The sequence below is a fragment of the Octopus sinensis genome, linkage group LG4 (assembly GCF_006345805.1).
Source record: "Octopus sinensis linkage group LG4, ASM634580v1, whole genome shotgun sequence".
Lineage (NCBI taxonomy): Eukaryota > Metazoa > Mollusca > Cephalopoda > Octopoda > Octopodidae > Octopus > Octopus sinensis.
In genome coordinates this window covers 118,178,379-118,192,985 of record NC_043000.1, presented here as the reverse complement: position 1 = coordinate 118,192,985, position 14,607 = coordinate 118,178,379, and the positions used below count along the sequence as shown (strand labels likewise).

General features: G+C 36.7%; 1 protein-coding gene across 2 annotated transcripts in view; it reads right to left on the bottom strand.

Moving 5' to 3' along the window:
• LOC115210947 (solute carrier organic anion transporter family member 4C1-like) overlaps positions 1 to 14,607 on the bottom strand; it is a 60,975-nt gene that overhangs the window by 23,634 nt on the left and 22,734 nt on the right. For both annotated transcript variants that reach the window (XM_029779740.2, XM_036502407.1), the window contains exons 5-8: positions 14,345 to 14,524; positions 13,053 to 13,149; positions 8,540 to 8,661; positions 5,423 to 5,683 (exon numbers count right to left, since the gene is read on the bottom strand). In XM_029779740.2, coding sequence (XP_029635600.1) covers positions 5,423 to 5,683; positions 8,540 to 8,661; positions 13,053 to 13,149; positions 14,345 to 14,524 — 660 coding nt within the window. The remainder of the gene's footprint in view (positions 1 to 5,422; positions 5,684 to 8,539; positions 8,662 to 13,052; positions 13,150 to 14,344; positions 14,525 to 14,607) is intronic.

The window sequence follows — 14,607 nt, the reverse complement described above, 5'->3', positions numbered from 1 at the left end:
GACTAATAGAATAAGTACCGTACTTAAATAAAATAAGTAAGTACTGGGGTCAATTCCTTCAACTAAAATCTTTCTAGGCAGTGCCCCAGCTTGGCCACAGTCTAATGACTGAAACAAATAAAAGATAAAAGTCAAACTTCTGACTCTGCCATGATTGATCTGCCATGATTGATCTGCCATGATTGATCTGACATGATTAATAATTTCACATTCAATATAAAAATAATTCCATTCAAAATGAAATACCTTCATTCAAAATAAGAATATTCTTTTCTACTCTAGGCACAAGGCCCAAAAGTTTTGGGGAGAGGGCCAGTCGATTAGATTGACCCCAGTACACAACTGGTACTTAATTTATTGACCCCCGAAAGGATGAAAGGCAAAGTCGACCTCAGCAGAATGTGAACTCAAAATGTAAAGACAGACAAAATACTGCTAAGTATTTCGCCCGGTGTACTAACATTTCTTTTTTTTTTTATTGCCCACAAGGGGCTAAACATAGAGGGGACAAACAAGGACAGACAGGGAGATTAAGTCGATTACATCAACCCCAGTGTGTAACTGGTACTTAATTTATTGACCCCAAAAGGATGAAAGGTAAAGTCGACCTCAGCGGAATTTGAACTCAGAACGTAACGGCAGACAAAATACTGCTAAGCATTTCGTCTGGTGTGCTAACACTTCTGCCAGTTCGCCGCCTTTCAAAATAAGAATACTAAAAATGAGAAAAAAAGATATAGTATTTTTGCTTTCGTTATTTACATATCATTAATAACCCTTTCTACGGGAGGCAACTAGTTGATTAAATCAATCCCAGTACACAACTGGTACTTAATTTATTGACCCTGAAAGGATGAAAGGCAAAGTTGACATCAGCGGAATTTGAACCCAGGATATAAAGATGGGCAAAATACCTCTAAGCATTTTCCTCGTGTGCTAATGATTCTGCCAGCTCCCTGACTTTGTGTATCATTAATAATAAACATACTTTTTTGTCTTATATCATTCCATTCATTGTCAATTTATTTACCAAGTTTATTTATTTATCATTTATTGCCAAAAAGTGAATTACATACTATGTAAGAGTGATACATAAACAATTAAAGCAAAAATACTGTATTTTTTGTTGTGTCTGGGGAGAGTCATTTTCATTTTGTTGCCTTATAATGTAAAACACTCACCAGTAAAATTTCCACTTATTTCTTATTTTTATTTTCCTAAACTCTTTGTTGCATCTGGCAACCTTTTCAATAGTCTTGACTCTGGAAATTTTACCAGTGAGTGTGTTACATTATAAGGCACAAAAAGAAAATGACTCTCCCCAGACACGACAGTATATGCTTCAACACACGAAATCATATAAAGAATCTTGCAAACCAAATCCAAAAACTATATTTTTTGTTCTCATTTCTAATATTCTCATTTTGAATGGAATTATTCCATATTCTTTTCTACTCTAGGCACAAAGCCTGAAACATTTGGGGAGGGGGAGCCAGTTAATTAGATCGACCCCAGTACAAAACCGGTACTTAATTTATCGCCCCTGAAAGGATGAAAGGCAAAGTCGACCTCAGAATCATTCTATATTGAATGGAATTATTTTCATATTGAATGTGCATTGATATAGAAGTGATTATCTCCCTTACAATAACAAGCTGCCCAGGCATGGTGTATATTCAAACTTTTACAAAATAGGAAATATATTGGGTTGTCCGGAAAGTTTGTGCCGATTTGTGTACCCAAGCTTTACCAGGTGCTCATGAACGATGGATTTTGATAGGTTGTGCAATGTGGGTTATTCTCAATGAATGACTTGATTTGATCATCATCTGTAGTGGATGGTCTGCCTGATTGCTCTTTATCAATAAGGCTACATTCCCCAGCTCGGAACCTTGTGAACCACTTCTGTACAGTTCTTTCGGATAAAGAAACATCACCATAAACTGCACATATTTCTTTGGTTGCTTGTGTGGCATTTTTCCCTTTATGGAAAAAGAAAAGCATCAAGTGCCGAAAATGAACTTTCTAATCTTCCATTTTAAAGGGTTACAGAATTAACACAGGTTATAGGAACATAAACCTTCTTCCAGGAAAAGATAGCTTAAACTGTGATCTAAATGGAGGTGTAGTCAAATCCTATTTCATGGACTCAACCATGTTCTAAAATATGTCAAAAGGTAAGCTACAATAAATCGGCATGAACTTTCCGGACAACCTAATACAAATGAGAATCTGAATAAAAATATCCTATTGTTTTACATTTAATAAATTTATATTTTCCAGTAAATATTCCTATTAAAATGAGTGTATATTTTGATTACCAAATATCACTATTCTGATCGATATATGTAAGCTTACATATAGAGAGAAAATGTGGTTTATAAAATACCTATTGAAGAATCAATGTTATCAAAAAGAATAATATTAGTGCAAAGACAGACCCTTGAATCACATATTTCAACATTTAGAAGTGTACCTAGTTAAACCCTTGTACCTATTTTTACCTAACTAGAAATGACTGAAGGCAAATATTTTGACCTAATTTGAGTGAAACTAGAACAAACTCATCATCATCGTTTAGTGTCCGTTGTCCAAGCTGGCCTGGTAAAGGGAACAAATGTCTTACATTTCTACATTTAATGTTTATACCATTTCAATAGTTTTCAAACATATTCTGGTCTACAGCAAAGAAATCATGTAGGAAGTTCAAGACTTCTGTCTGTGTGTCAAGGGAAGTAAATCCATTTTGCAGATTTGATAATTGCATTGATTTTTTTTTTGTCTGCTGTTTGTAGTTTGTTGTTCCAAGTTAACAATGTGTGTTATTTAATCTCAAATATTAGCTGCAAGGTTAAATATGTGAAAAATGTATTTAATTGTTATAAACCTTAAATATGACTCCACTTACAAATATTTAACACCTGCCTATGCTGATATTTTCTTTTATCTTTTACTTTGGCAGACACCCATAAAATTATCAGCCATGTTACAAACAATAACTCTGAGCACCTTTTCAAACTCCACCTGTTTATCACCCGTGGACATGTTTACAAAGTCAGAAAACAGCACAGCTCCTATGACTTTCGGAAACATATTTTCACGCTAAGAGTTGCTGAAGTATGGAACAAACTGCCGGCATCAGTTGTCAGTTGTCGGAGCACTGCATCCTTCAAAACTTCCATGCTTCCTGAGATTAGCCAACACTACACCTGATTTTCTTCCCTCCATACACACGCAAGCATGTATCTGACTCATACACTGTTCACTTCCCAGACATTTGTACATTACTGCATATGCTTTATATGCATTTTGACAAGTTGTGGTGCACCTGAGCACTGTATACAATAATTTCATTATCATTTTTTTTTGTTACAGTCATTAGACTGTGGCCATGCTTATTCTATTGATCTTTGTTGCTAAGCCACTAGTTTACAGACACACACACACACAATATATAAATATATATATTTAATATACAAAATATGGGGGTTTAGTTCACAGGTGATCTAAACGATTAGGTACTCTCCCTGTAATAATATTGTATATGAATTGAGATGTTTGCCTTGCCTTAACATTTGACGTCCTGTATAACAATTATATTTATAGGCGTAGGAGAGGCTGTGTGGTAAGTAGCTTACTAACCAACCACATGGTTCCGGGTTCAATACTACTGCATGGCACCTTGGGTAAGTGTCTTCTACTATAGTCTTGGATCGACCAAATCCTTGTGAGTGGATTTGGTAAATGGGAATGAAAGAAGCCCGTCGTATATACACACACACAAACACATATATATATATATTAGCAGTATCGCCCGGCGTTGCTCGGGTTTGTAAGGGAAATAACTATAAAGCATTTTTAGATAGTTATAGCCAAAATATAGCAAAAAAATGGGGGGAAAATGATAGTAAATTTTTTTTGAGAGTTAAAAAGGTGGAGTTGCGTCCCCTAGACAGTCTGTGGTTTGTGTTTCTGATTCTCGACCCCATGTCGATTTTATCGATTTTTTTCAGAACTGGGGGAACTTTTCAAAATTTTCGCTGCGTTAGTTTTGAATTATGACATTGGGCTATGTGTGTGTCAAGTTTCATCAGAATCGGTTGAAAGCCGTGGTCAGAGTGAGGGCACAACCAAACAGACACACAGACAAACTGCCGTTTATATATATATATATATATATATATATATATATATATATGTTTGTGTGTGTTTGTCTCCCCAACATCGCTTGACAACCGATGCTGGTGTGTTTACATCCCCGTAACTTAGCAGTTCGGCAAAAGGGACCGATAGAATAAGTACTAGGCTTACAAGGAATAAGTTCTGGGGTTGATTTGCTTGACTAAAGGCAGTGCTCCACAGTCAAGTGACTGAAACAAGTAAAAGAGTAAAGAGTATATATATATGTATATACATGATGGACTTCTTTCAGTTTCCATGCACAAAATCCACTTTTAAGACTTTGGTCAACCTGAGGCTATAGTAGAAGACACTGGTCCAAAGTGCCATGCGGCAGTGGGGACTGAATTTGGAAACATATCGTTGAGAAGCAAACTTCTTATCACACAGCCACGCCTGCACCTATATTAAATATATCTAATAATTTTTTAAATATCTAGCATTTTATTTCATCATGATCTTTCTATTTACATATACCCTCTTACTCATTATTTTCCACATTAAAAGGTCACAGCCCCAGTACATGGACATGTGATTAGAATGCCATAGGAAAGAACCACAAGATGGATTCTTTAAGCTGAGTGAACTGGAAGGAGAGTTAAGGGTAGATCAAGAATGAGATGGTTCGATGATATCTATAGTTTGAACTGGGTCTGCTTAGGAATCCAGCTAGAAAGTCTTGCTTAGGACAATGTTACCACTGCTTAGCCCCATGAAAACAGATTTTCTAGCTGGCTACTGACACATCATCTGTGTCCATATAATGTGAGCAAAGGAGATAATGCTCCCCCTTCAGCCTTAGCAATGCTTACAGACTAATGGTTTCTGGGTTATTTCCCCTCCTCAGTGCAGGACAGTCACTGGCTAGAGATGGTAGCGACTGCCGGGACTCTAAGGAGGAAATGCTTAAGGACTCTATCCCCACCCTTGATACACACACAACCCTCCTCCCAGGAATAGTGGACAGAAAATGGCTAGATCAATATACATTTAACCCTTTAATATTCAGAGTACTCCATCAAATTTAATGCTTTTTGATTCACCCAGTTTTGAAGTAATCATGCATTACCTTGTAGCTTCAAGATTTTGATGATGTGGTTGCTCATTTTTAGAAGGACATTGTAGGGTAGGTGTGAGAGGCTGAATATGGCCAGTCTGAACTTAAAACATGTAGAATATTTGGGCTGGAAACGGCCGGTTTAAATACTAAAGGGTTAAATGCAGAAATACAATATTGTATTACCTGGAATGAGCGATGCAGATGCAGCTGTTTCTTCAAATTGATTTTCAAGAAACTTTGGAAAATATGCTGTTAATCCAGCCACAATAATTCCTTCACACGTTGCAGCCAACGTGACAAATACAAATCCTGGATTCTTAAACAGGTTCCATATAATCAGAGGTACAACTTTTAATGTTATAGGAGAAGCAGAATATTTTTCTGATAATTTATCAACTCCGTTGTGAACTTGAGATTCTCGATTCATTTGAATACTCTTAGTCACTAAAAGAAAAAAAATATATATAAAAAAATATATTTACATTATGGAATTTATGTGAAGCATAACAGTCATGAAAAATTAGATATATAAAATAAGTTTCTCTGTATAATTACCGTAAATCCTCGAGTATGGTGCAGGAGTAGCTGTATGGTAAGTCGCTTGCTTACCAACCACATGGTACCGGGTTCAGTTCCACTGTGTAGCACCTTGGGCAAGTGTCTTCTACTATAGCCTCGGGCTGACCAAAGCCTTATGAGAGGATTTGGTAGACGGAAACTGGAAGAAGCCCATATATATATATATATATATATATATATATATATATACACATATATTTATATATGTATGTGTGTGTACATATTTGTGTGCCCATTTGTCCCCCGACCATCGCTTGACAACTGTTGCTGATGTGTTTACGTCCCTGTACCTTAGTGGTTCGGCAAAAGAGACCGATAGAATAAGTACTAGGCTTACAAAGAAGAAGCTCTGGGGTCGATTTGCTCGACTATAAAGGCGGGGCTCCAGCATGGCCACAGTCAAATGACTGAAACGAGTAAAAGGGTAAAGAGTAAAGAGAGTATAGTCCGCCCTTGAGTATAATACGCAGGGGATTTTTAGGGGGCTGTAGCTCTGAAAAACCTAAACCTTGTGTATGATACGCACCCCTTCTCTAACTTGAGTCAAGTAGGTCTATATAACGTCCCTGGTTTGTAAAACTGTATACGGTAACGTCCTTTATTATTATTGTATATATAACACAATGCAAACGTGTAGCTTTTTTGTGCATTTTGTCTGCAGAAAATAAAGAAATAACAGTAATAACGTTTAATAAATGTTGCTTACTGCAAGTTATGGATGATTCTTTTATGACTTCATTGCTTTCAGTCTTAGCTTAAGGTATTTTCGCGCCCGACATCACAAAATGCGTCTGAATAAACATTGCCGGACAGCAAATAGAGACTCAGACATTGCTTAGAAAATATTTTACATTTTTAATCTCGTATATAGTACGCTCTGGGGATTTTGACCTTTAAATTTTGGGGGAAAAAAAGCGGATTATACTCGAGGATTTACGGTAATTGCAATGATTAATTACTAACTGGAAAGGAATTACATAGAAGAAAAATAGCAGAAGTGCAAAAAAACAAACAAAACTAATGAGGATATCAAATGAGAATTTATCAAAGACAGAAAGTAGAGAGAAGAACCATTCCATTGTCAATATCCTGTAAACATTCAATAGAGAGGAATAACGACAGAGTGAAAGCTAGCAAGTGCTCAAAATGTTATGCAGTGATAGCTTTTAGTTTTTCCAGATATCTATTTTAGAAATTCTGTTGTGTCTGGGGAGAGCCATTTTCTTTTTGTACCTTATAATTTCTTACACTCACCAGTAAAATTTCTACTTATTTATGATTTTTATTTTCCTAAAATTTTCGTTGCATCTTGCAACCTTTTCAATAGTCAAGATTATTGCAAGATGTAACGACAATTTTATGAATATAAAAATAAGAAATAAGTGGAAATTTTACCGGTGAGTGTAAGAAATTATAAGGCACAAAAAGAAAATGACTCTCCCCAGACACAACAGAATATGCTTCAATACACGTACTCATATAAAGAATCTTGCAAACCAAATCCAAAAACGAAATATTTTAGAAATAGTAAAGTCTATTTGACTACCTAAAGTGGCAGTCCTGCTTAGGACGATATTACTACTGTTTAGCCCCAGGAAAACAGCTCCTCTAGCTGGCTACTGACACATCATCTGTGTCTATATAATGTGAGCAAGGGAGATAATGCTCCCCCTTCAGCCTTAGCGATGCCTGCAGTGCAGACCAATGGTTCCTGGGTTATTTCCCTTCGTCGGTGTAGGACAACCACTGGTTAGGGATGGTAGCGACTTTAAAAGTATATACTGTGAGCAAGGTGAGTCGCTAACATCTCTAGCCAGCAATTGTCTTGCACTGAGGAAAGGAAATAACCCAGAAACCATTGGTCTGCAGGTATCGCTAAGGCTGGAGGGGGAGTATTAGCTCCTTTGGTCACAGTATATAGACACAGATTATGTGTTGACAGCCAGCTGGAAAAGATGTTTTCCTGGGGCTAAACAGTAGTAACATCGTCCTAAGCAGGACTGCCACTTCACGTTGGCAAATAGACTTTACTTTCCAGTACTGTTACCGCATATTTCTCACTCAGAGATTTAAAACTAGTTGTTTTTCTCTTTATGAGATCAGTGATTGTGTGTCACTTTAAAAGTATATATACTATGAGCGAGGCGAGTAAAGTAAATCAATCTTGAAAGAAAATAACTTTTTTTATATTATTTTATTCATTTGTAAAAAAGTTTTCAAAGTAAATATGCATATACTGTTTGTAAATTACTGAATAATAAAACATATACATAATTAAGTTTCTAGTTTAACCCTTTGTTACCAATCTGCTTGAAACCACCTCTGATTTTGTAGAAGAAATGTTTTGTTTTCAAAAGTTCTGAATTAAAATTTTCCAGCAAACCTTAGTCACAATTTATATTCCTAACTTAATGATAACTAAGTTATTTTACTAAATTCTTTGTTATATTTAAAATTTGTTATATAATTTGTTATATTTAAAATTAATTGAAAGAAACTGGGAGCATCTCCACAGAAATATGATAACAAAAGGGTTAAGAATTTGATCTTAAATTAACTCACTGTAATCACTTCAGAAAACCTAAAATGTATGACATAAGCAATACAATGGTAACTTCAAAGATATTAATCAGCATTTAATAACCCCCTCCACTTCATTTTCTATTTTGGGTGTTAAATTTTATGAGGATGAAATAAAAGACACGGTAGAATTAAGATTACCTGGAAGTTCCCGTGCATAACCAAACAGAACTGGTCCAATAAATATTGACAGAGATCCTGATATGAAGAAACAAATCCACCAAGCTCCAATCCAACGAGGATCTGTAGAATCAAAAGTAATCCTGAAAATTAAAAAAAATAATTTGATATCAAAAATATCTCTATATATATAAATGGCAAAATGTGTGTGTGTGTGTGTGTGTGTGAGTGTCCTTTATACAAATCCACAATTTTTCAGTTAGAGGGCTCACACTTTCTATGGTCAATCAAAACCGTCCAAGGTGGTCGTGCACATCTTTACATTTCCCCAATCACCCCGCAAAGCCATTAAAAAATCGATAGAAGTGACTTTTTTGTGAATTTTCTATCCAAAACCCAATCAAAATGCCCGAAACTTGATACGCCAATTGAATGCCAGCTAGTTGTATGTGATTGGTTGGAGATTTGGACTGTACTCGCATGTATATGCGCATGCACGCAGCTGTATATGCATGCACTAGCACTATGACCCAGCAACGCCGGGTCATAGTGCTAGTTATAAATAAAATAAAATTGATTTTAAATATTTAAAGAATGAAGTCAAAAAATTATTTGCAAAATGTAAATATATTGTTGAATACAAAACTATCCAGTTATAAATGTAAACTGAAAATATTTATTTTGTCTTTTATTCAGGAGTAAATGACTATTTACAAGGCTTCCAAAACTGGCAGATGGCAGGGGAGAGATCTCATACCAGAGGTGCAGCCTAAATACCAGTAACAGACTCCTGTGCAGGTGGCAAGTAAAGGAACACTGTTTCGACCCTGTGCTTGAGGAGACCTATTGAGTCAAGTACACCAACATCAAAAATCAATGGAAATTGTAGTTGGGATCCCTGTGCCGGTGGCACGTAAAAAGCACTATCCGAATGTGGCCGATGCCAGCATCGCCTTGACCGGCTTCCATGTTGGTGGCACGTAAAAAGCACCAATCCAATCATGGCTGTTGCCAGCCTCACCTGGCCCCTGTGCCGGTGGCACGTAAAAAGCACTATCCGAATGTGGCCGATGCCAGCATCGCCTTGACCGGCTTCCATGTTGGTGGCACGTAAAAAGCACCAATCCAATCATGGCTGTTGCCAGCCTCACCTGGCCCCTGTGCCGGTGGCACGTAAAAAGCACCCACCACACTCACGGAGTGGTTGGCATTAAGAAGGGTATCAAGCTGTAGAAACTCTGCCAGATCAGACTGGAGCCTGGTGCAGCCTTCTGGCTTCCCAGACCCCGGTCGAACTGTCCAATCCATGCTAGCATGGAAAAACAGACTTTAAACGTTGATGATGATGAAGTTAACAATGAACTAAAGTTTTAAAATCATTTCTTTGCTTCATGTTAAGTCTACCCTAAATATTTGATTTTATTCTTCGTCTAGTCTAATTGTTTGAAAATTACATCATATTAACTGCTACTAAGGCAGGCCATTATAGTTTTAGAAGTGGATGGTGTTAAGCCTTTCACCAGAGTGAAATGCACAATATAAGAATTAAAGTTTCCCTTCTGATTCTGGAGTCCCCTCCAAACTTACCTCATTGAGGATACCCTACAAGGCCATTGAGTTGAATATTGACAGCTTATGTGAAGGTCACTGTCTCAGCAGCTTCTCATGGCAATTCTTGTTAACAATTTTCAGTTGCTTCAACAGAGTCATGGAGTGGGAACAGAAAAGATGTATGTCTCAGGACCCTGAAGTGAGTCTAGGTGGGAACAACTGTTAATGATTGGGAAAGAGAGTCTAACTACGGTTGTTTCTTATAGAATCCCAGTGTATGTCATTGTCCTGTTTCTGCACCATCCCTTAATACACCTTGGGCTACATTCCAAATTTTACAGTTCATTCTACATACTGTACAATTGCTATCTATACATGAGGTTCTTTCAGATCAGGGATTTTATGGGGTCCCTGGCCTTTCTTCTACTTTAATCCACAGATGGAGAGGTGCCTGGGTGGAGAAAATGGATGAATGGATGGATGGTTATAACTAAGTGAACCTAGATACATTTTCAATATTTCTATGGAGATGGGCCAGCAGAATTGTTTGCATGCTGGGCAAAATACTTAGTGGCATTTCATCCATCTTTATGATCTGAGTTCAAATTCTTCTAAGGCTAACTTTGCTTATCATTCTTTTGGGGCTGTTAAAATAAGTATTTGTTAAACACTTGTCAATCTAATTGATATATCCCACCCCTGAAATTGCTGACCTTGTGCCAAAACTTGAAAGTGATATTTCTATAGAGGAATTATAAAGTAGTCATGGGGGCAACCTGACAGAATTGCTTGCCATGTTTATTCTGTCTCTTTGTGTTCTTAGTTCAGGGTCATCTATGTTATTCGACCTTCTAAGATTGATAAAATATATACCAGTACAGGTTGGTGAACTGGCTGAATTAGTATAGCATTGGGCAAAATTTCTGGTGTGCTTTGTTCCAGTTGTTTACATCCTGAGTTCCAAGGTAGATATGACAACCTTGTCTTTATCTAACTGATACTCATCACAGCAATGCTTCTGTGAGTGAAGATTTTGTGATGGAGCTTCCAAGATACTAATGAAATGACAGAGCCATCCAGGATCTAGAAATAGATAGGAAGTAGACATTATAACCAGGGATAGAGCAAGGGTGGGGCAAACAGGGCACATGCCCTGGGCACCACTTTAAGATGTTGCAATTTTGGCCATGATCATTTTCTAATTAAGCCATTAAAAAATTTTTTTAATCCTTTTCAGGTATAGTTTGTTTATCGCCATCCATGTTGCAAGATAGAATAGGTGTTCTTTCTTGACCTCACAAAATGCATGCACTGCTTTTTGGCTGGGAGGGGAGGAGGGCAATTTTGATGCTTGTCCTGGGTGCCATTTATCCAAGCTATACCCCTGATTGTAACTACAAACTATTAAAACTAACTGTTGTATATAATGTTTCCTTATAAATACTAGAGTTATTGGTGTACATTCCATGAGAGACTGAATTGCTTGAAGGAAGTCATTTCAACTAATTCAAAACATACACAAGGCCACTGGACACTGTAACTTGCTTGTGCAAATCCTAAGAGTATTGGTGTGGAAGAAACTATGTCCATTCTATCCCTATGGCCATTATTATCTTCTAATCTTTTACGTAGGGTGACCCACTGTGCTTGAGGAGACCTATTGAGTCAAGTATGTCAACGTCAACATCAAAATAAAAATCAAGGGGAGATTGTAGTTATGATACCTGTGCCGGTGGCACGTAAGAAGCACCATCTGAACATGGCTGATGCCTGTGCCACCTGACTGGCGTCCGTGTCGGTGACACATAAAAAGCACCAACTGATCGTGGCCATTTGCCAGCTACTTCTGGCCCCTGTGCCGGTGGCACATAAAAAGCACCCACTACACTCACGGAGTGGTTGGCGTTAGGAAGAGAATCCAGCTGTAGAAACACTGCCAGATCAGACTGGAGCCTGGTGCAGCCTCCTGGCTTCCCAGACCCCGGTCGAAACATCCAACTCATGCTAGCATGGAAAACGGACGTCAAACGACGACGACAACGACGATTCAATCATTAGATTGCAACCATGCTGGGGCACCACCTGGAAAAATTTCTACCTGAATGAATTGACCTCAATACCTATCTATTTTTTCAATGCCTAGGACTTATTCTATCAGTCTCTTTTGCTGAACGGCTAAGTTACAGGGACGTCGACACACCAACACCGGTTGTCAAGTGAAGGCAGGGGACAAAAAAAAGCACACACACATACACATGTGGAAGCATTAATTCTGACATGTTTTTTTCTCCTACCATTTTTTTTCCCTCTCTCTCCATTTTCCTCCCTCATCTCTTTCTGTTGCAGAGTAAAGGCTTGAAATGCCAAAGACATTTCCATTTGTCCTGAGCGTCAAACTAATACACCTTGCTTGTTGTTCTCTTACCTGTTTCTGCCTTTTGTTTTTCATCATTGTACATCTGAACCATAAACACACAAACACACAAACACACAAACAATCATCATTATCATCATCATCATCATTTAACGTCTGTCTTCCCTACCTGCATGTGTAGGACGGCTGACAGGAGCCGGCCAGGTAGAAAATCTACCCAAGGCTACTTTGTCTGTTTTGGCAGGGACTTTACAACTGGATGCCCTTCCTAACACCAACCACTCTGCAGAGTGGACTCAGTGCTTTCTACGTGGCACTAGCACAGCTGAAGTTAGTTTTGACAAGACTTTTACAGCTGGATCCCCTTCAAGATGCCAACCACTGTGTCACAAAGTGGGACTGAACCTGGGACCATGTAGTTGGAAAGCAAACTTCTTACCACACAGTCACAACTGATTTAAATACTTCCCACAAGTATCCAAACAAGACTGCAGACTTAGAGCATCAATGCTTATCTCTGTTAAACAGGTTCCCTAAAATTTCAGGTTTTCCAAGGTAATTATTTTATGTGAAATGTTATTCAGTAACTATATAGTAGGTGATACTTACTCATTTTGTTTTGAAGGATCAACAAAAATATCAAGAAACTGAGCACCGACTATATATCCTAATGCAGGACCCAAGGTTGCAAAAACCATCAGTATACCTTGAAATAAAGAAAACAAATTAGGGCTTGAGAATGTGTAAAACAAATCAATAAAACTTTTTGCGTTTGGTTTGGAAGAGTCTTAGTGTCAAATTATATGTTGAAACATATTTTGTTGTATCTTGGGAGGGTCATCATACCAATAATGAATACATGCATTGATTATATCTCACTTCTTTATCATTTTATTTGTCAATTGGTTAACTATTAAACTAATTAGGAAATAAATTGTTTAATTAATCATTTAGAAACAGAGCTGGAGTAGAGAAGGGCATGTAGAAAGGGAGCAGGGTGGATATATCATTGATGAGTTCATAAATGGTGATACAAGGCCTTTGAGGAACCTAAATGATTTAGTGATTGACCAAACAATTAGTCAATCACCTAGTTAATTAATTAATAGGTTAACTAATTGATAAATAAATGATAAAGTAGTGAAATAGAACCAGTACATGTGTTTATTATTGGCATATTGACTCTCCAAAGGTATGACAAAATATCAATGAAAATATACTCTAATAATAATAATAATAAATAATAATAATAATGATTTTCAACTAGCAATGCCTCGGATTTACCTCATTGGCCATAATAATAATCATATCTACAAAATTTCTCAGTTGCATGTTTGTCAAAGGATTTAATCTGATATCACATGTAAGTGATAAAACAATCACATTATGAAGGAGCCATTGCTGGTCATGATTCCAATGAAACACATACTATTGTATTATCATTTTGTGATATCATTGTATAATCATTTTGTGATATCACTGTATTATCATTTTGTGATATCAGTATAGATTGTTTGATGCCAAATTCTCTCATCAAACATTAACACTCAGCTTGCTGATATTCTACATTACAATATATGTGAGATGTCCATTGCTGGTAATTTTTTTACATCTTATAGACCGGGAGGTAGATGTTTTGAGTTAAGCGTTACCTCTCTCTTCTTTTTTATTCTTGCTGATGCCTAATTAAACCAAAATGTAAGGTATACTTTATTTTACCTTTATATAACACTTTTTCTCTCATTAACATATAATAACAATGAATTTAATGAGTTGTTCTTAGGATCTAAACTCTATTTTTTTTACGAACATATAAAAAATGAATTTATATTTAAATCGTTAAGCATATATATATAAATTAAATTTATGAAATAATTATGAACTAATTTTAATTTAATTACCAATATGTAATGGCGTTGTCATGGGTGTAGCAATGTCATCTAATATAGTTATTCCAAGTGAAAAGAGAATACTTCCACCTACACTATGAAACATCTGCCCTAAAAGAAGAACTCCAAGAAATATGTGATAAGGGTTGACATCATGAATGGCCCCGCAATCGTTACTGGTACTTTCCACACCTGTTTGATAGAACAAAAACAAAAAAAAGAAAAGAAAGTTAAACAAAAATGTAGAAGAATCTCTAAAAGTGAATTACAATTTT